The following is a 22,334-nucleotide window of genomic DNA, read 5'->3' as shown; positions in this document are numbered from 1 at the left end:
GTTTGTTTTTTGTTTTGTTTTTTTTTTAACATTTATTCATTTTTGAGAAAGAGAGACAGAGCACAAGCAGGGGTGGGGCAGAGAGAGAGACACACACAGAATCTGAAGCAGGCCTTTAAGCTGTCAGCACAGAGCCCGATGAGGGGCTTGAATTCTAGAACTGTGAGATCCTGACTCGAGCCAAAGTTGGACACTTAACTGACTGAGCCACCCAGGCGCCCCTTGAACAAATGTTTCAATGAAGGAATAAACAAGAAAAAGACGGGGGGGAGTGCACCTCCAGGTGGCTCAGCCGGTTAAGCATCCAACTCTTGATTTCAGCTCAGGTCATGTTCTCACAGTTGTGAGACTGAGCCCGTTGGGCTTCATGCTGGGTGTGCAGCCTGCTTGGGATTCTCTCTCTTCCTCTCTGTCCCTCTCCGGCTCACACTCTCTGAGGGGAAAAAAAAAAAAAAAGGAACAAACATAACTGAAAAATAGCCCTCAGCTCGGACTCACAACATAGCTCAACTATATATTTAATTTAAAAGACTTCCTGAAATGGTGGGGAGAGGAGAAGAAAGGGAAAAGGAACGACCTCAATAATGGCAACAACAGTTACATGTCAGCAACCCACAGCCTAGCAGTTTTAATAAATTTGGACTCGTTGCCATGTCTGTACTGTCTTCGCCGTGCAGTTCTTAGTGTGGCTCACGAGCCACTTCCACCTAGAATGCCTGTTACAAAAGCAGACGCCTGGCCTGCAGGCATTTGTCACATCATTTCTTAAATTCTGTGATTTGAGCACTGGGTCCAATGGCCACGTGGCCAACGATTAAAAACGCAGTCCGTGCCTGAATTCTAGAACAGCGTATGCAGTAAGAGTGCAAACATGCAGGTCTCGAACGCAAGGACTGCCCGTGCCACCTTAGCTGCTGCCCTTCACAACTAAGAAGCCAGTGTTCAATGCATCAAAGCTCACGAGCCAAAATAAAACCTCATGAATCTGTCACATATCTGTGCACTGGAGGAAACAGGTTGGGTTGGAAAAGTGATCCCCCTGGAGTTTTCTTAGCACCTTCTAAAATGCCAATAACAACATTTCTCCTGCTCTTCAAATTAATTTTAACAGTGAACTGAAGTGATACTTTTTGTTATAGTGACTAGTCAGGTAGACTCCACTGACAACTGAATTGCAGTCTTTATTAAAGTTATTTTACAAATTTATGTCTCCCAATATGAAAAGGCAGCTTCCATTTTAACACGTGCTTTGCAGATTTACATCAGCAGTAGGAAAGGCTTCAGCTGAATAGAGTTCAGTCTTCAAAAACGTGACTACATCCTTCATCTGCAGTCTTTCTATCTCCCAGTTATGGACCTTACCAAAGAAAGGAGAAAATGATCAGTTTGCAAGAAGACAACAGGCAAAATAAAAGCTAGTTTCGAGATCCAAGCATATCAACGTAATATCAAACCAACTGCTCTTCAAAAGCAAGTGCTGGGGCGCCTGGGTGGCTCAGTCCATTGAGAGTCCAACTTCGGCTCAGGTCATGATCTCACAGCTCGTGAGTTCAAGCCCCGTGTCGGGCACTGTGCTGACAGCTCAGAGCCTGGAGCCTGCTTCGGATTCTGTGTCTCCCTCTCTCTCTGCCCCTAACCCACTCGCATTCTGTCTCTGTCTCTCTCAAAAATAAATAAAAACATTAACAAGAAAAAATTTTAAAGCAAGTGCTATCTTATGATTACTCATATTTTAAAGGGTTAGTAAGAGAATGTGCTAGGTAGGGTTGAAGAAAGCTCTATCAGTGAAAATTCCAAAAAGTTTAAAGGTCTCTGGGGCACGTGGGTGGCCCAAATGGTTAAGCATCCAACTCTGGATTTAGGCTCAAGTCATGATCTCATGGTTTGTGGGGGAGAGCCCCATGTCAGGGGCCCTGCTTGGGATTGTCGGTCTCCCTCTCTCTCTGCACCCCCCTCTCAAAAATAAATAAACATTTAAAAAACTAAGGTCCTCTAAAGGGTGGAAAAATCCCTTTCTTGGGATAATCTTCCTTAGAATACATACAATATCCCTTATGGGGAAAAAGCTTAAACAGTAGCCCATTAAGAGAAATGTGGCATCTTAACCTCAGTAATATACATGTAATCCATTTTTGGATAGGAAAGTATCATAATGTAAATGTGAATGTTTACATTTCACATAATATGCAGGACCAAATGAGTGGCAATTAGACAGATCCCAATGCTAACATATATATAAACTCATTCACAAGGTTCTTGCTCCATACAGAGACATCTGGAAAGGCTGGTCACGCAAAGCTGTGGAGTTGGAATCAAGATGAGATGTGAGCTCCCCTCTTACAAGCAGCTAGCTTTTCCTGGAGACATACTTCCTACAGTAGCCTCACACCGGCCCATGAAAACAAAGCTTAAATTCTCATCTTTCCTTCCCTTAAGGAACTCTGGGAAATGAATATGATATCATGGGTCTTAAATAAGAAATTTTTCCTCTTACCAAAAAGGATTAAAGTTGACCAAATGTAGCATTTATAAAACTCCTAGTAAATGACAGCTATCAGCTGAGTAAAAACCAAATCACGTACAGAAATGTTCTTTTCCAAAGAATTACTGCAATACTGCTGACGAATCCCCTAGAGTCCTTGTGACCACCCTCAACCACAACATCCCCAGCAGAACAGACATCAGTCACTGAAGAGTATCTCGTGTGCATTTTCTTCTTACCAAGATTACATGAAAACCCATTACTTTCAAATGCCGCATTTTCATAGCAAGGAATCCTCTGGGGTGGGTTAAATCCAAACAGTAAGTAGATCTAGGAACACACAGCACAGCTACTCTGAAAACAAAAATGCACAAAAGGAGACCCGTTATTAATGAGACTGCACGTACAATCTGCTGTGCTCCTGTTCTTTGCAGATTTCATGGCTGAGCTCTCTGCCAACCATAGGCCTCACCATTCCCCACTGCCCCTCCCGCCCTCCACCTCCTTGTTACTCGGCCTTTACAAACACTCCAGTACATGAAGGCTGCTTTAGAAACCAAAAGCTTGCAATAATGCTTTACGCAGCTATCCCTCAACCACCTTCAAGGATGGCTACATTCTTGATGAGGAAAATATCCAGATAGGAAAGCATTTCAAGGCTTTCCTGTGCAGTGTTCAATCTCTGACCCGAATATAATTATTTATGCTACTAGAAGTACTGATGTAGAAAAACGAAATGGCAAATGATCTCCTTGTATACACATGGTCCAGAGAGAGCAGCATCTGAAAACCAGAGAGACCAAATACAAAACAGGAAATGCTAAGAGAAAGGCCAAACTGTTAAAAAGATAAAATCTGTATGTGTAACAAAATATGGAAGGCATAATTTGTTTTTTCATTGTTCTTGGCCTTTTGGAAAGATTAAGTTGGCTGGGGGGAAAATAAGACATTTGTATCCTTTCTCTCTTCTGTTATACTTTGGCTGTTATCTAAGATAACATAAGAGAAATTTTATCTTTTAAAGGAATGCTCACATTCCTTACTTCTCCTCAGGACTTTAGGCTGAAAACTTGTACATTTATTAGGCCAGAAAAATGGAGTACCTGAAAAAGAACAATTAGCTTTCACAGAGGTCACAGAGAAAGCTATTCCTTCAGGGGAGATGGGTGACAGTACAGGGAAGATCACAGTGAAACAGATGGACAAGGAACAAGCTAGATGGATGCAGAAAAGGGTAAAGTTAAAGAGTCGTATGAGAATGGAGAGGGATGAGCAGGTTAAGAGTTTGAACGCCTACAGATCTGTTTCTATACCTCTCCCTACGTGCATGTCCTATAAAGCAATCGAGAGACAGGTTCCTTGGGGTCGGGATCCACGTCTGCCTCTACTTCGTGCACCCCGCAGGGCCTAGCAGAGCCTTTGTACGAAGGCTGACCGAACACGGGGTGTCGCAACATGACCGGAAGCACCTGCTTCACTGGCTCGGCAGGACATCCTCTGGGGCACAGTATCACAATTCTCCAGAGACACACGGTTTGTAGTATGCGAGTCAAGGAAACGGCTTATGATTAACTTCAATACAGTCTGACCCATACACAATACAACTTCATTAAAAAGCTAAAGTTTCTCTACCTTTGGAAAGATCCTGGTGGTAGAACAAAATATTTACTGGGTATTTAATTTTCATAGATGCCTTCATTTTTTATGATGACTATTACACTATCTTGTCAAAAGTTTATATTGTACTGATAGTTTCAATTATGTTGACATTGTTTTATTGTAGTATTCAGCTTTAAAACCTGATTTTTAAAAACTTCCTATTAAAAAAAAAACACACACACACTGCCTATTTAACAGCTCAACTCCAGTCCACTGTCTTTAATCAATGTCCACATTTACACCTAAGGAGATTAATGGATGAGAAGTCTCTTGGTACATTATAAGTTCTACACAAATATAAGGTCTTAGTATTGTTACTGCTACTTATTATGAAGTCTTTGAGAATTAAGATTTAAATGAACATATGCAAGCAACCTTTGAATATCTGCAGAAGTTACCGCATCCATATGGGAAAATGGAAGCACTTGACTCCTGTTAATATCCATTCTGACTTCAAAATCTGAAAGAAAAGAATTAATTTTTCAAACATTGCTCAAAGTGATTTTCTGTTTCAAAATGTATGCTACCACTACTAATAACGATAACGGCATCAGACAAAAACTATGTCGAGCTTACCACGTGCCAGACTCTAGTCTGGATTTCACACGTATAATCTCATTTATTCACCACAGGAACCCTAGGAGGTGGGCACCACATTTACTGCCGCTTCACGGACAAGGGGCCGGGGGCTGGGGAGGGCCCGAAAACGCAGCACGAGTACGCACAGAGCAAGAGCCCAAATCAGGCAGCCCAGTCTGGGGCCAACGCCGCACTAACCTGCTGTGGAAAACCCATCTTTGTCCAAAATAAAGGAAAATAAATAAAATACGATAGAGGAAAATGTCATAAAGCCCCATACCGATATGGTAATTATGTGGCAACTGTACATTTCTTAAGAAGTATCCTTCTCCCAGGAGGCTACTTAGTGCGTCTGCCACCTTCGCGTTTGGAGATAGCGGTGTGGAAGGCAGCGGCGGCAGCGCTAAGTCTACGGCCTTGGGACAAGAAGCGTCAAGTTTTAGGCAAGCGGCCAAAATACGAAGCTTGTGAATGTTCCTCTCTATGTCACCTAAAAAAAAGAGAAAGAAAATCTAGAGTTAAGGAAAAATATTTAGTTACCAAAAAACACTAGTGCCACAGTTAAGATATTCTATTCACGTACGTATGTTTCTGATTATTTGTTTCCTATCGAGAGGAGTCTTCGTGTCTCCCTAGTTCCCAGAGTCTAGATCAGTGCCCATATCAGTTCAGTCTAGATCAGTTCCCAGTGTCTAGATCAGTATTTGATGACCTCTTACAGTTTAAAATCTCTCTCAAGGTGATTTAGTCTAAACTCTTCACTGAGTGATGAGGGAATGCCCAGGAATGTTCAAGTGCCTCATGATTACCCAAAGGCAAAGTCGGGACTAGAATCCAGGTTTCCTGGGTTCAAGGCTGCTTCCCCCACAGTAACCGCTTAAAAAAAATCAGCACGTGGCATTCCTCCCTCACAATTCAACTTCAGAATTTCCTAACATTGTTTTTTCAAAGAATTTAAACTTCTCTGTTCAGACACATGATCAAATTTTGTACATCCGGCCAGATATTGCTTTTCTTTGCTTAATATAAAAGACCAAAAGTCAACAATTAATTTCGTTTCAAGAGTAAATAAATTCACTACTTTGGGAACTATTTGATTGCTTGACCTAGGGGGTGTATCCTCATTGTAGGCCACGAATGACAAAGTGTTTAGAGCTGCAGAAGCTGACTGAACTTGGCTTCAAAGGTGACACGTAAGGATTAGGAATTACAAACATCTCTGATCAAGGCATAGAGAACACCTTGAACACTCTGCCTTTGTACAGGTGCAGACAGTGTAAATAAAAGGAACAACGGGGGCGCCTGGGTGGCTCAGTCGGTTAAGCGTCCGACTTCAGCTCAGGTCACGATCTCGCGGTCCGTGAGTTCGAGCCCCGCATCGGGCTCTGGGCTGATGGCTCAGAGCCTGGAGCCTGCTTCCGATTCTGTGTCTCCCTGTCTCTCTGCCCCTTCCCTGCTCATGCTCTGTCTCTCTCTGTCTCAAAAATAAATAAAAAAATTAAAAAATTTTAAAAAACATTAAGAAAAAAATTTTAAAAAAAAGGAACAATGATGACGTGTTTCTTATCCTTGCCTTCTGTATCTGGGATCTGTCATTAAAGGAGGCTGGTTTGCTGGTTTAAAGCATCGGCCTTCAACTTCATCATTTGTGGTGCTGTCCTCAGTAGCATCTGCTCCACCTATGACCCCGTTCGGAATCACAAGGCAGCCAGGGTATTGCCTTATTTTAGTCACCATTGTACACCGACGCCATACCTGATGTCAGCAGCTCATTGATGATGTCCTTTTGGAGAAGCTGATTAATAAGAGCCAGGGGGAAATGGTTCATCAAGCAAAATGAAGACACAGCTTTCAAGAGGTTTTCAGAAGAGATGTGGTGAAGGTAACCAGTCAGAGAACGAGCCATAGCTTCCTGGAACCTTCAGGGGAACAAAGAAAAGTCAGCTTTCAAACATGAACAGAACACAAGGTCATGGTGAGGCGAGTTAGGTGCCAGAGAACCGATGGCTTTAAGGAGTCCAAAGAAAGGAAGTAAGAAAATCAGACTGGCAGGAAGTATTCACATGTCCCTCAGGTCAGGTGGCTACCTCATAATAAATATAGATTCTCAATAAATGCTAGTGAACTACTGTCATATGTCTTATACAGAGCAAATACTTCATAGGCTTTAACTCATTTAACCACTACTAAAGCTTTATGGGGTAGGTATTCTTATTATCCTCTTAAAAAAAGACAAGTAAAAGGTTCATTGAGGTTGAAGAACTTGTCCAAGAAAAAACAGCCAGGAAGTAGCAGAGACAGTGTTGGAACCCAAGTTGTCAGGCTCCAGAGCCTTTTAACCATGATACTGGATTTGTACAATGAGTATGTCTGTAAGGCCTGAAACACCACTGTAGATTCTCCAGCTATCAATATTCTGAGTTAAAAGTAAAAGAACTGCAAGCCTAATCCTACCACCCAGAACCAGTGTTATACAGTGTAACAAAGCAGTTAAACATGCATGAAGAGAGGAAAGAGCACGGTAGGTGAGGTCACTTGCCCAGGGTGACACTGGTGATAAACAGCACAGGCAGGTTCTGAACCCAGGTCAGTCAGAATCTTAGACAGCAGCTATCTATCATTATGGGACATGCAAAGTACTGAGATAGCACACAAGCAAAGTAAGTAGATAGAGCTTTGGGGATAAAGAGAATTTCAACAAGTGGAAAAGACAGATCATTTGAAACTGAGCAAAGAAATGGAGCCCTGAAAGTGCGTGCTATCTGTGCTATTGTAAGGAGCTGGTGGGGCCACGGTGCAGAGCGAAGGCAAGCGCGCCCGTGAACGAGCCCTTTGCACAGTGAGCCTGTAGAGGAAAAAGTCTCAGATCAGCTGGTAGGTCCCAGGGGCAGCAGGAGGGGGTGAGGGAGACAGTGGAGGCCAGGGCAGGCTGAGCAGGACTGTGGGAGTTACAATGGGATGGGAAGAAGGGGAAAGATCCCAGAGAAGGCAGTGAGGCGAGAAAGGACGGGCTACAGATGACCGCTTCTGGAGCCTGGGTGCTGATCACCTCTCGAATCTTCTCATCCCATTCCTGCCGCTCCTCGTGTTTTAGCAGCACCCAACTACGCGTCCTTGCCTGCACATGCTCTGCTGTTTCTTTCCTCCCAGACTGAATATGGAGTCCTTTCTACTCAGAATCTTCCTTCCTGCTTATCTTCCTATGGTTACCTCCTACTGCTCCATCTTCTAAGATCTGCTTAGGAACCACCTCTCCAGGCAGCACTGCTTGGCATTCATCCTGAACTTCCAGGTCACCAGGCTGGCTAGTGTCCTGGCACAGTCTTCCTCTATTGCCATTTATCCTGCATAAAATTCTCTCACTCCAATTTCTATGCTGTATTCAATTGCCAAAATCTACCTTACCCATTACATAGAATCCTGGCAAAAAAGGATTGTGTCTTGGGGCACCTGGCTGGCTCGGTGGGAAGGGCACGGGACCCTTGATCTTATGGTTATGAGTTCAAGTCCCACGTTGCATATAGAGATTACTTAAAAATAAAATCTTAAAAAAAAAAAAGGATGTGTCTCATTCATCTTTGTCCTAAGTAGCCACGTGCTCAGTATACGTTTTCTGACTAAATAAACAAATTTAGATGAGGAAGACATGAGGAAGAGAAGGTTAGCAGAAAAGAATCAAGAATAATGAGTTAAAAACTCACCCTGTTGGGTCCATTAAATATGTAGTTTTTTACGTGTTAATCAGACCTCAATAAAGTGGTTTAAAACATCACTTCACATAGTATTTAGTAAACAGTAAATAACTGCTGGAGGAGGAAGAGGAAGGGGGGAGAAGAGGAGGAAGAAAAGAAAGAAAAAGAAGAGGAAGAAGATACATGGTGACCACATGCAAACCACAGAAGTCCTGGAGTCCAGAGGCACACTAAGGACCAGAGATGCAAATCTGGGATTATTTACAGGGTGGTAAGTACAGATCAAGAAGAAACCAAAGGACTGAAAGGACAGCTTAACCGTTACAATGTTTTCTTCCTTGGGTTTCAAACCCAGGAACATATTCTGGATTTAACACACCCTGTCTCCCAGAGGCCATCACATAAACAAAATGATTAATGTACAACATGTGGATATACAATACGCTCAGCCAAATCTTCTACCGCTCTCTTCCAGTCAACTTATTTCCCAAATGCTCTGAGCTGGCCTGCTTTTAAAATCTTGCCACTACAGCCTAAGACCCCAGCATCCTTTCTCTCTCTTCCGGAGAGTGTTCATTTGGTACCTACCATTTACTGCCTTCCTCTGGATATCCAGCCCTGTCTCCTTAAGCGGGGTAGAAGAACAGGGAACACAATGCAACAATTTCGACCAAGTTGTCTCTTGCAATGCTTACAATAGGCTGAAAAACTCCCTAACCACCCAGTGCTTTTTCTCCTAATACCATGGAATCTGTGCAGCTGTTTCTGGAGTTTTAATTATCACTGCTTGACGGTGTTTGTCAAGAAAGTGCAGGAGGTACATGGGAGCCAAGCCTCAAAGACAAGCGTGGGAGTAGAGAAAGACCAAATTTGGGGGTACTTTTAAACCTTTATTAGATGCCTATTCAGTGCCAGGTCTTGTGCTCAGTTCAGAATAACAAGAACCTGGGCCTCACCCTAGAGAGCTTTCCAACTGAGAAGCAGAGACAGGCTTATTGATAAGTGATTACAACTCTGTGTCAGGGCTCCACCGGAGATTCATAGATATGACAAGCACAAGGGCTCTGATGGGGACAAGTAGGGAAGGCATGGGAAATGCAGCACAGACTGAGTTTTTCAGTACGATGGAGGGTATAGTGGGCAGCTGCTTTTCAGTGGGCCAAGGATTCTTGGGTCACGTGCTCCAAAGCGACGGGCATGTGACCCAAACCCAGTCAACCAGACTTGCTGTTTTAGAAATTTGAATCCTGAGGGAAAACCACAGGGACAGAAAGCAGCTGCAGTCAAGTAAGTTACCTGATGGCAAAGTGATGGCCTGTGACTCTTGCCACTGAGACCCTCAGAACTGCCCTAGTTTATTCCTGCCAGCCTGTGACCTACGCTGTAAGTTTTTTTTGTAATCTAACAATTACTATGTGCCGGGCACTGCTTTAAGAACCTAACACAGGTTAACTCATTTAATCCTCATAACAACCCAATGTGATTAGAAATAATTCTTACTTCTGATCCCCATTTTAATAGATGATGAAACTGAGGCACAGACAAGTAACTTGCTGACAGTTAAGTAGCTAACAAATGGCAGAGCTGAGATTCAAACCTAAGCAGACTCCGGAGTCTGGGCTTTTAATCACTCTTCTAGCAAGTGACATTTTATATGCATTTTGGGTTTCAGTGAATCCAATCTGATCTAGAAAGGGAGAAAAGATGTTCTGGGTGGAAAGCAGAGGTATGAAAGAGCCCAGCACGTCTGAGGAGCTGCTGTATTTAACAGAAGTGCATGGTTGTGGTTAAAAATGAAAATTATAGAAAGCAGTAGTCTGGGACCAATTGAATAGTCAGAGTGAAAATTGAACTATGAACTCAGGAGCTGAGGCAATAAGCTGGGAGAGTTTGAAATGAAGACTCCTATGCTGAATTAACAAATATGTCATAATGAACAAAGAAACAAGCAAGGCAAAAAAGAAAAAAGAACAGCAAAAATAAAATAAAATAAAGTTCTGTTTAACTTCTCAAATAAAGTATACTAATGTTTTATTTGTTGATATAGATAATGACCATGGATCTGTTCACTTGTAACAATCCATTAAGATTATGATAATATGTAATCTTCTCTTGAAGTATGTTATGCAGCAATAAACAAATTAAAAAAAAAAAAACAAGTACATACTCTTGGGTCTGGCATTTGTAGAAGTGATTGAGAGAAGAATACACGTGAAGAATAGAGATAATGCTTTTCATGTTTAGAGAAGCAGGATCATCTATCACTTTTTTCATGAACAAGTCCATCAAATCAGTATGTCGGAAGCCAAGGTCTTCAAGTAAAATGAGGAGAAAGAGAACCTTTAAAAGAGTGAATTGAGGAAAAACTTTTAATAATTATAGTATGCTACCAGTAATTGTTTTAGATCTCAAAAAATTTAAACAGCAATAGAACTGTCTGAAGAGAATATTCTCCACAAAGAAACAGTTCTCTCTTCCTCACGAAATCTGTTCCAGTAATTCTTGAATCAGATATTAATACTATCTTTTTATAAGCTGAGAACCAGAGCATACAATGGTTTCCATATTTCTAAATCATTTCCTATAGGTTTTTCATACAACAGATATGAAAACTACTTTAAATACACCTTTTCTGAGGTTTTTCAAAATGACTGAATCATTTTGAACTATTCCCTCTTCCAAACCCAGACACTTCCTACATCCAAAAGGAAGAGAGAACATGTAAGAGGGAACTCAAAAATTTCTCTATTCCACATTGAGCTGTACAAATGAGAACAGAGATGAAATACTATGATTAAATTAAAATTTCCAGTCCACTTCTCATTTCCCTCTTGGAACTTCTCACAATTAGTGCTTCTCTTTCCAAAGAAAATTTCCATGGCAATCTCAATATATACTTTACCCTCCAAGGTAAAGTGAATCTAGTGATCTAACGCAATTACCACTGCTTCGTCACAAAAAGAAATTTTTACCAGCTGCTTCTAGATATTTATATTGCTAACACAGCCCCCAAATTTAAAGGTTCTTACTCTGGAGGAAACAAGACAACTTTTCATAAATAGAAAATAGGCATGATCATTAAGTAATGGCATTTTATTCTTCCAAATGCATAAGCCTGTCACATTACCCATTTTTATTATTCTAAATCTAAAAAAGTAAAAGCAGAAACAGAAATAATCCTAATTATCCAGGGTACCACACAACTGGTTTTTTTTGAAAAACAAATAGAAGAGCAAACTTTGGACAATATAATTTTTATTTCAGAAAGATAGTCAAAAGATTGAATAGTATATTAACAGGTAACTCCTAGACATAAATGATAAGGAGCTGATTTTTCAAAAGTAAATCCAACATTGGAATATTTTGCTCTATTAACTGCTATAAAGCTGATAGAGAAATACTCAGAATGGGAAATGAATTGATACGCTTCTCCCAAGTTTCTGAGGCTTATTCTAAACTGCTAACAAACTTACTTGTTTTAACTTCCAAATGTCAATAGTTGTAGCCACATAATCTGCTATTCCCTTAAAAAGATCTAAATTACGGTATCGGAGGTCTCTGCAAGACTGCAGTATGTTGATCAATACTTTAAAAGGACTCCCATGGATATTACCTTTAAGAATGAGTTAAATAAACAAACAAAAATTACCACATGGCTTTGAACGTAACATCCAAGATACTCTACACTCGATACTTTTGTTTCTTTAGAAAAAAAAAAATAGCACTGTACTTTGTAAAAAACAAAGGCAAAAATAAAATTCAGATCTAATCATATCATCAGATAGTGTCTGTATAACAGCAAAGATCTTAAGACAAACAAAACAAATACAGTCCTCAACAGTAGGTCAGATGCTAAGAATCATGAAAGAAAAATTCCTCTTACCTAGGACCATCTTACTGCATTCATTCAGTAGTGTAATAGAGCGGTGATTCATGGCAGCTAAAGCCTCAAACATGTGCTGGCTATTCAAATCGGAAAACCTGTCTAATTCTCTCAAGGCTTTCATCTAAAGAAAACAAACTTTAATTTATAACTTGTGGCAAAGTAAAGTAAATTTATCTTTAAGTAAAAAGGATAAAGTTTGAGCAGAATGACTCAAATAGATACACAGGTTAAACACATATATTGTATATACAAAAAATATAAATCTGCATCTATTATTTCACTTTAGCAAAGTTATAACCCAAAAGCACAACAATGTCCTCCTAAAAAACTGACTTCAGGAACTGATAGCAGGTCGTAAGAAATTTTTTTTTTCAAATCCTGCCACTAGAGGAAATCCAAAATGTGTTTACCTCCAGTTTCCTTTTAAGAGCAATTGGTGCGTCTTTTCCAACACATTTCATCACAGCTTGTAATGTGAAGACACGTTCAATTTTCCAGACTTGCTGATCGGCTAGTATCCTGTAATTATACACAATAAACACCACAATTCTAGTATCTGAAAACCAAAGTTATCTTAGAAGTCATTTGGTCCTGCTCCTAATTCTAGGCAAGGAAGATGAAGCCCATAAAAATAATGTGCCTTCCCACGGGGGAGTGTAAGTAGTTAAAGATGCAGGGCCAGCCCAGCACTGTCCTCTCACATTATTCTGCTACCATTATGAATAAACAAATCACATCAGGAGATTATAATAAGACATCCCAATGCACAGTCAATGAAAAAGGAAACTAACTACTATCCTCACAGACCTATGGCAACAGATCAGGTGCAGCAATTTTATAAATTATAAAACTCAAGCCCCTTTTCAGGCCAAGTCAGCGACATGTAACCTCCCCATGGTGCCCAAATGACCGTGATGAGCGGAACACATGTCAATTCTCCCCCAGCCCACATCAGTACTGTGTTTTAAGATCAATTTAGAATTCACTATTACCCACACTTTTTTTTAATGGTAGACCCTAAAAGAAGTATTATTTCTAGCTTTTCCTGATCCAGAGTCAGGATTTGAAGTTTACTAAGGTACTGAAGACTATACTACAACAAAGTCTCCCCCCACCCAAAAAAGGCAGGTCAGCTTTCCTCTTGGTTTTTGATTGGAGATATAAAAGGGATAGAGAATGCCACATGAAGAAAGCGTAAGACAGGACTCACCGCACTCCTGCTCGAAGAACATCCACATTCTTGCATGGCTCCATTGCCTCTAAAACAGTTGACAAAACTGAAAGACATTTCTCATCACACTCATTGATACGTTCCTATTGAAATATAATTACAAGAACACTGCAGATGATAAGCCCAGAGCAGACGATCTCACCAAAGCAAAACTGCTGAACTGATGCTTTCAATTATATGACTAAGTATCAAACCAATAATTCATAGCCAGCCCACAAGAAACAACATCTTTGGGAAATGAAATGTATTATGTAGTGAATTTCCCAAATAACCAACACACGCTTTTGTGCACCAACACTTTTTACATTCATCATTACCACTGAAAATCCATTTGGTACTGATCATATTCAGAAGCTTCTGAAGTAACTTTTATCAAACATTATTTTGACTTCTTCTTAGGACTCAAGTTCAGCATGAAGACAACAAATGCAGTAACGTAAGAGCTACTGAGGTATACACGGTAACCTGTCCATCCCCAAAGAAACTCAGATAGCTGTTCTCTTACAATTTCTCTCTGTCCTTTCCCGGTTATCATATTGTAGCTTCAGTTGTGAATCTTCTGGTCCACATCTGCTATCACATTTTACCACTGGGTCCCAAGGGGGGCTCCAGGCCCCCAGCTCCATCTCTCAGATCTCCTGGATTAGGGTACTAATCTAGATTCTAGGAATGGCGGTGGGCATAATTCGGAAAGTTAATAGTGACAACACAGTGTATCTAGTACTCTACAACTTAATCACAACCGGTTCATACACCTCACAAAAGTAGTTGTGAACACATGTGAGAAAACTTGGGCTGCAAGAGGTATGCTCTTCTGCTAAAATGGCATGACCAACAAGGCACAAAGTCTTAGGTTAGAACCAGGTAATGAGAAGAAATGGAGAAGGCCGAAAGAAAAAGAAAGGTCTCATTCCCATGGGAGGGTGTCCATATCAATTTGCAACATTCCATCATTATCCGCTGTGAAAGGAAAGACCAAGTGACTGAAGGACAAATTCAGCAATGACATACTGAGCTTTCATCTCCAGCCAAACTGTCTTTACAACATTCCAACAGGTCAGCAAGACGCAACTGTACCAAAAGATATACTGACTCCAAATATCCACTGCTCATACCTCACCAATGCAGAGGCTAAGCTGATGGGGATACTTGTCCAAAATCCAGTAAGAGCATTGCTAACCAGGTGGTGACTAACTGGAATCACTTTTAAATAACTGTGCAGAGAACACAGTCTACCAAATAAACAGAATAAAGGCATATTCTGTGGTTTAAGCACACACACACACAAATCAAAATTCATTCTTAATGAAGGATGGATGGAAATCAGAGTAACATAAAAAGTTAAAGTTAAATACAGTTATATGCCTATGAGCTTAATTCTTCAATTCTATAATAGGAAGGACTACACGTGAGATCATCCTCAAGAAATTTAAAAATTATTGGGACACCTGAGTGGCTCAGTCGGTTAAGTGTCTGACTTCCGCTCAGGTCATGATCTCACAGTCTGTGGGTTTGAGCTCCACATCAGGTTCTGTGCTGACAGCTCAGAGCCTGGAGCCTGCTTCGGATTCTGTGTCTCCCTCTCTCTCTGCCTCTCCCCTGCTCATGCTCTGTCTCGGTCTCTGTCTCTCTCTCTCTCAAAAATAAATAAACATTAAAAAAATTAAATAAAAAAGAAATTTAAAAATTATTTAATCCTGATCATTGAGTTTAAAAGACGAGATGTCCACCCTTAAAAGGTACACAATTAGTTGAATGGGCTATCATTTCATCATCACATCTGGTGGTGTTTCCACTCATACAGTGATCTAGAATATAAATTTGAACATGTTGACACTTTGCTTAAAATACTTCATGGATCCCCACTGCCTATAGGATAACTCCAAACTCCTTACCCAGACATAAAAGGCTCTTCATGATTGAGCTCCGCCCCCCTTTCCAGTCTCGGTCTTGCCTCTATACGCATAACCCCTCCTCCTTGACCACAATTACACAATTTCCTCCGTACTACCTCAAACACACAACCCCAATATTCTATACTTCAGCACCACTGAACTACTTCCAGCTCCCCCAAACCTGCCAAACTTCTCTTCTGAATAGGCAATCTTCTCTGCTTCAAATACCATCCCTTTCACTATCAATCTCTCACAAGCTGCTGCTCGTTCAACTTAGATATCATCTCCTACTGGGCTTGAATCCTTGTTCTGCTATGAACTAGGTATTTGCTAATTTACTCAGCAAATCAAGACCTACAAAGAGTGACATTCACAGAAAGGTAACTTCGGCCAGGTTATTTAACCTCTCTAAGCCTCAATTTACTAATCATTAGTAAGATGATAGCATCTATTTAAAAAAATTTTTTTAATGTTTATTGATTTTTGAGAGACAAAGCGTGAGTGGGGGAGGAGCAGAGAGAGAGGGAGACACAGAATCCAAAGTAGGCGCCAGGCTCTGAGCCGTCAGCACAGAGCCTGACGTGGGGCTTGAACCCACGAATCGTGAGATCGTGACCCGAGCCGAAGTCTGGCGCTTAACCCACTGACTCACCCAGGCGCCCCAGTAGTACATATTTTAAAGGCTACACTGAGGATTATATGAGACAATTCTGTTTTCAAACTTTGTACGTGTGTCTCTGCCTCAAACACTAACCCTGTATCCTCCTCCCCTGTCTCTTCTTCCCATCATGAAAGCCATCTCCTGACTAAGCTGTTAAGTCTGTTACACACTCTTACAAGACTATAGTTTTCCTTCATTGCACTTAAAGCTCCATGCGGCCGTTATTTTGTTCATAATTATATCCCCTTGCACTCAGCACAGTGCCTATAATTTAGTAAATGTACGAGTTATTAAACGACTGTTGGTTATTTTTATAATTGCCTACAAAATATTTGTCTTCCCTTCCCTTTCCCTTTCCATAGGGAAAACAGGAATGAGGTCTCCTAAATCTTTCTCTCTAGTAGCAACTGCAGTAACTGATACACTATTGATACGAAATAAATGTTAATTGTATGAATAAATGAATCCACTAGCTGTCTGACTTTAGTCAAGTTGTTTAACATCATCAACTCTGTTTTTTCATCTGCAAAACTGAGGTAAACATCGACCTTGCAGGGCTATTGAGAGGATTAATTAAACTAGGAAAAAGTGCAGGTACTCAACAAATATTAGTTCTCCCCTCTTCCCTTCTCTCCTGCCTTCCACTAACCAACATTTCCTTGTATGTTTTGTATCTCTCCTCATTTTAGTCCTCACTATTGGTTAACTCTGGAGAAGAAAAAACGGCACAAGCTTTCATAAATGTCCATAGCAAAAGGAAGGAAAGGCCCAGTCAACTTAAGGTTTCTAAATCACATATATGCAAAAACAAATATAAACTACCATTCCACTGATAATCTCTTCCAAGGAGGATACTTCTCTATTTCCCCTCAGTCTTTCAAAGTATGCCATGTCGAGAAAAACGATATTTAAGTCGCCTTTTGATTTTACCTGGACCACTCTCAGCAAAGTCTGTACCAGCAGACTGTCCTGAGGAATTCCCAGCTTCACTACAGCATGAAGACTGAACAGCAGGTGGTCACAGTGCATGATCTTGGCTTCTCTCATCACTTGTTCACACAGTTGGCTAAATGCAGGGTGGTTAAACATCAGTTGTTTCTCAATGCGTTTCTGGTCATCAGACATCCTTTTGGCAATGGTCCACATTGCTGAAATATAGTTGCTACTGGGGAAAGTAGATGCTTCTGAAAATGTATCTAACACATCACTCAGAGAACTACACTCCCGAGACAGTTTTCTATAGTTGACAGGGGTTGGTTTTGTTTCCTTGGTGAGAACATCTTCATTGGAGGCCTCGTGATGAAAGTTTATCTTCAGTCCCTCGTCAGAGAAAAGAGAGTGTTTTGAATCAAAGGAGAGTCTTCTAGGACAAAGCACTCTGCTAACTGTAAGGACTGTTTCAGTGCTTACGCCCTTTGTTTGAAAGTCGTCTCTTGATTTAAAAATTAAGGCATCCTGAAAAAGGTACCTAATAGATGACTGCACTCTATTGCCAAAGTCACTTAAGAGAAGGTTTCTTAGGTTTGAATTGTATGAAAAAACAATTCTGGGTCTGGAAAATCCCAAAGGATACAGCCTCATAGTTCTGCTTGTTGGAACGAAAGTACTGAATTGTCTGAGGTTCCATAAAAAGGAACTTGCTCTGTTCATCATTTTGCTATCCACTCAAACACTTTCAACTCGCTTTAAAGTAGTCTATGTAACACAAATGCCACTTCTAAGAGTGAAAGAGAAGACATGCCGTTGTTTTCCTGTGGGGGAAAGGGTTATAAAAGGAATACAAATCAAAGCAAAACTTTTAAAGAAACGAAATGAATTTAACAGAGACTAAAGTGAGAACCTATGGAGACATTAAAGATTAAAACGGTAAAAGTGCTTTACCAACATGGGCTTCCTCCACATCCACCAATGTGTACACTGTCTCAGAGAAGCCAGGTTACTTTGGAAGTAGTCATCGTATAAATGAGTTTTAAAAATAAGTAGAGTGGGGTTTCTGGTGGAAAGTGTTCCCACAAAGTTTCCTTTTAAGAAAGGAATTTTATGTTACCATTGCCTGGAGAGATCTTCAATGAGAAAGTTTTAACGTTGGCGGATACTTTTTTTTTTTTTTTAATGAAATTTATTGTCAAATTGGTTTCCATACAACACCCAGTGCTCATCCCAACAGGTGCCCTCCTCAATGCCCATCACCCACTTTCCCCTCCCTCCTACCCCCCATGACGGATACTTTTCAACATGAAGATTTAGCAACTGCCAAACCCGGACTTGTAAGAATAGGGACTGGGACAAGTAGAACCGCTGAGGAAAGGAAGCAATAAACCAAAGTGACGCTTGCATGCGGCCTGCGCTTAGGAGATAGATACATGAGCCAGTATCACCAGATCTCAGAAAATGTTAGGAGCCAGTGCTGAGCCACCCAATATTAACCCACCTCCCTAAACTTAATGCCCGAGCAACTCCTGAGACTTTTCTCCAAAAAGCAAGAAGTCTATGGTACAGGGCTGCCAACTGTTCCCGCCTATGCTCGTCGCCCACTCACCTGAGGTCAGAACCCCGTGGTTCTATACAGGCGCAGCCATGACAGCTTCCCCGCGAGCTGCGCGTATCGCGAGGTTTTACGGATCCCTCATAGGTCAAAAAGCTTCCGTTCGCGGTAGTTGGCGAGGTTAACTTCCTGAGAAGAAAGCCTACCAAAGAGAATGACTAGTTTTCTTGGGCTTAGGGATAGGGACAGGGAGAGCATAAGGCTTTTAAATACAATGTGTGATCGTGTACCCCAACACCTCACGTCTGCGACAGGGCCTCAGCTTCAAAGTGCGCCTGCGCCACGCCGTGGTTGCTAGGGAACCGCTGAGCCGCAGTTCCTGGTCCTAGGTCGCGGCTTTAACATGGCCAAATTCGTGCTTGCGGGTGAGTGATCCCCAAGTGCCCCCTGTAGGTCTCTCAAAACACCCAAACTCTCACCTCCTTTGGTCAATTAGCAGTGATATTCTTAACTTTTGTTCTAGCGACTCCAGCATCTATATGGACCACCTCGAGCTTCTTATGCATTCATTCAAAGATGTTTATTGGGCAGCGCCCTGTGCAAAGCACTCCCGTCCACTGGAGATACAGTGGGGGAAAACATAACACCCGGGCCTTCCAAGAGCTTTCGGTCTCACGGAGTACAGTAGCATGTAAACAAGAAATTTAGATCCACTGGAATTAATGAAATAAGGGAGATGTGCACAGGACTCTGGGAGGCGTTCCAGGAGCTGATTTGTGAATATTTGCGATAGGGAGGCCATTCCAGCTAGAAGAGGCTAGAAGTCTCATGGCCTAATGGAGGAACAGTCTGGACCTGGGGCTAGAATGGGAGCAGCAGTCAGATCCTTGCACATAAAGTACACCAAACAAAGGTGTTTGAACTGTATCTTGAAAGCAATGAGGAGTCTTAATTTTTTTTTTTTTTAAGCAGGAGAGTATGTGTTTGCATTTTAGGAAGCCCACTGCTGTGTAGCAATGGAGGGGAAGGATTGAAAACATCCACTGGCGTCCAGAAAAACCACTAAAGGGTCTCAGGAAAAGCAGCAGGCTATTGTACCTGCCTCCTTCCCTTTTCTCGGCAAGTTTCTTGAAAGAGCAGACTGCTTTCTTGTCTTCAGGTCCTTCCATTCAATCTGGCTTCTGCTTCTACCTCCTTTCAGATATGGCCCTCACCAAAGTCACCAATGACTTTTACAGAAGCTATCCAGTCCTTATTTGAAGTTTCTGATGCATTAACACAATTGGCATCTCCCATCTGCCTGGAAACCGATTTTGCTTGCTTCTTTATTCATTCAGAAGAACATTTTTGATCACTGACTGACTATTTGCTGAGAAGGCAGTGATACAGAAACTTACAGAGAACGGTGCTTGTGTGTCAGTGACGGAGCAGGTTCTGTAGGAGCAGTGTGGCAGGAGACCTCATTTAGTGGAGCCAAAGACCTCCCAGAGGAAGTGGTTTTTTTAAGCAGAGATCTGAAAGATGGGCAGTTACCTAGCAGAAAGGAGGTAGGGAAGAAGAGAGGGATTAAGCATAGGAGTGGGGTTGGAATGAGGAAAGCTAGTTTGGCGATGATTGAGAGTGTACAATAAGCAGAAGATGGAAATAGATTTAGTAGGATTGGAGTAAAGGGTACAAAGGAGAGAGTATCGTAGGCTGAGGCCAGAATTAGTTAATATAGATTCTTGTGAGCCATGTTTAGTATTTTAAACATTATCCAAAGTACATGGAAGACTTTGGAAGGAGAGAACATAATCAAGTTTTCATTTTACCTGAATGTTATTCTCCATTGGAAGAGAAAGATTAGATGCCAAGACCCCAGTTAGGTGCAATAGTCCAAGAAGGAGATAGTGGCCGGCCTGGTCTGGGATGGTGGGCAATGGAAATGGAAGGAAGTGAATGGACTGGAGGGATATTACAGAGACATAATTCACAGCACTAGATGTCTAATTAGGTCGAGGAAGAGAAGTAAGGGAGAAGAAATAGTTAAAATTATTTCCAACCAATGGTTTGGAAAAATGGGTAGATAAGGAGTCGCTGAAAACAAAAATTGGAAAAGTAGGCTTAATACCCTGGATACTCTTAATTCTCTTAAATAACTACGTAGTCAACATAAAGAACATAAGAGAAGGAGCAGATTCAGTGGGGGAGTTTGGGAAAAATCTGCCCTAGACATGCTGAGTGCCTATGAGACATTCAGAGGGAGATGGAAAACTACAGGAAGGTATAAACATCTTGGATAGTTCTGAACTGGATGTACAGATTTCTACCTGAAACCAAGAGAGTGGAGAAGATTAGCCAGAAAGAATGCATAGAGTATGAAGATAAGAGGCAGTGAAGAATGCTCCTTTTAGGGGATTGATAAAGGAATAAGAACCTACAAAGTATGGAGAGAATGGCCAGAGAAGTAGGATGAAAACCTGAAGAGTGACCTGACCGTAGTGGGTGTTTCAGAAGGATAGAAGAGGGCAAATGCCAACAAGAAAATGTCAATGAGAGAAGGATCAAAAAGTATCCATTGGATGTAATGACATGGAGGTTCCCTGATGTCCCTCCAGAGAGTCATGGTTAAAGCCAGATTGAAATGGGATAAGAAATAAATGGAAGTGAAAAACTGGAGATGGCAAATGTAGAGGACTCTTTCAAGAAATTTGCATAGAAAAGGGCAGGTAGAATGCGTTAGCTAAAGAGGGACATAGGCTTTTTGGTTTTTTTAGGACAGGAAAAACTTAAATATAACTGTACTATATTTAAATACGATGGAAAAGGAACATCAAGAACAGAGATAAAATGCCGAAAGAGAGGCAATTCTGAAAGCAGAAGAGGGTGGTATTCAGAGCATAAGTGGTGAGATTAGACCTGGAAAGGAGGTAGGAGCCACCTTCCATTGAATAGGAGGAAGAAGGAAAGGATGAGTCCAAATGCAGACAGGCTTATAGGAATGATGGTAGGAGGTTGGAGGACTTACCAGCTGATGCCTTTTTGTATGATTTGGGTTTGTTTTTGTAAAGTAGAAAGCAAGGTTTTCTGTCACCTTCCAATAGTAGTGGGAAAATGGAGACAAGAGGTTTGCAAGAAGTGGGCCAAGTTTAGAAGGGTAATTGTGAAGAACAGAAAAAAGTGATGATAAAGAAAACAGAAGGAGTTCCAGGCAGAGTTGAAGGCCAGTTGAGGCTAGTGACCATGAATTTATAATGGCGCCTCTCTGTTTGGTTCTACCATGTTTCTCCAGGGGTGCCTAGCAAATGGAACCCAGAAACAGGAAAGGCAGGTACGCTTTTACCGGGCTGATTTGCCAGAAGCATAGTAGGGCAAGATAATTTACAACATGAGCCAGAGAGTGGTTGAATTCATGAACCATGGATTTGAACTAAACAGGGAGGCTAACAGAAAAGGAGTGGGTGGGAAGTTTGATGATTGAGAAGTCACCCTGAAGTTGAAGAACTCATGATTGGGAGTAACTGGGGAAGATTGTTGCAGAGGGGGTTCTGCCCTTGGCTCCTGCCCCTCTCCTCCTACTCCCTCAGACACCTAATCCCATCTACTCTGGTGGCTTTAACTTCCTGTGTGTTGATGGCTACAAAATCTGTATCTTAATCCCTCACGTGGGTCCTGTACTTGAGACTTAACATGTGCAGCAGCTACCTGCTGGTCATATTCAATTAGATATACTGCACATACCTCCAATGCACTTGTCTATAATTAAACTTCTTACCTGTGGTTTC

At 41.4% G+C, this 22,334-nt stretch overlaps 2 protein-coding genes across 3 annotated transcripts in view; one reads left to right on the top strand and one right to left on the bottom strand.

The window, feature by feature from the left end:
• Positions 1–1,161: 1,161 nt before the first annotated feature.
• On the bottom strand, positions 1,162–18,866 carry FASTKD2 (FAST kinase domains 2). The gene is made up of 12 exons (XM_007089947.3): positions 18,625–18,866; positions 17,016–17,836; positions 13,509–13,612; positions 12,709–12,817; positions 12,296–12,419; positions 11,886–12,025; positions 10,580–10,752; positions 6,476–6,639; positions 5,001–5,210; positions 4,517–4,601; positions 2,722–2,836; positions 1,162–1,357 (listed from the first exon to the last, which is right to left on the bottom strand). Exons 2-12 carry the CDS (start codon positions 17,736–17,738, stop codon positions 1,238–1,240), a joined length of 2,067 nt encoding a protein of 688 aa, XP_007090009.2. The 5' UTR covers positions 17,739–17,836; positions 18,625–18,866; the 3' UTR covers positions 1,162–1,237.
• The window catches only part of MDH1B (malate dehydrogenase 1B), a 24,908-nt gene continuing 21,356 nt past the window's right edge, over positions 18,783–22,334 (top strand). For both annotated transcript variants that reach the window (XR_446058.3, XM_007089948.3), the window contains exon 1: positions 18,783–18,995. Coding sequence is in view for 1 of the 2 variants with exons in the window: in XM_007089948.3 (XP_007090010.2) it covers positions 18,974–18,995 (22 nt within the window). In the remaining variant the exon portion in view is untranslated. The remainder of the gene's footprint in view (positions 18,996–22,334) is intronic.

This window comes from Panthera tigris, chromosome C1 (genome assembly GCF_018350195.1).
Source record: "Panthera tigris isolate Pti1 chromosome C1, P.tigris_Pti1_mat1.1, whole genome shotgun sequence".
Taxonomy (NCBI): Eukaryota; Metazoa; Chordata; class Mammalia; order Carnivora; family Felidae; genus Panthera; species Panthera tigris.
This window is presented reverse-complemented; position numbering and strand designations above follow the sequence as displayed.

Coding starts and splice junctions, on each gene's coding strand:
- FASTKD2 (XM_007089947.3), bottom strand. CDS start 17,738: ATGATGAACAGAGCAAGTTCCTTTTTATGGAACCTCAGACAATTCAGT. Junction 4,602..5,000: donor GCCACATAATTACCATATCG/GTATGGGGCTTT, acceptor CTTTTCTTTCAG/ATTTTGAAGTCAGAATGGAT. Junction 1,358..2,721: donor TGGGTTTTCATGTAATCTTG/GTAAGAAGAAAA, acceptor TTCTTTGGTAAG/GTCCATAACTGGGAGATAGA.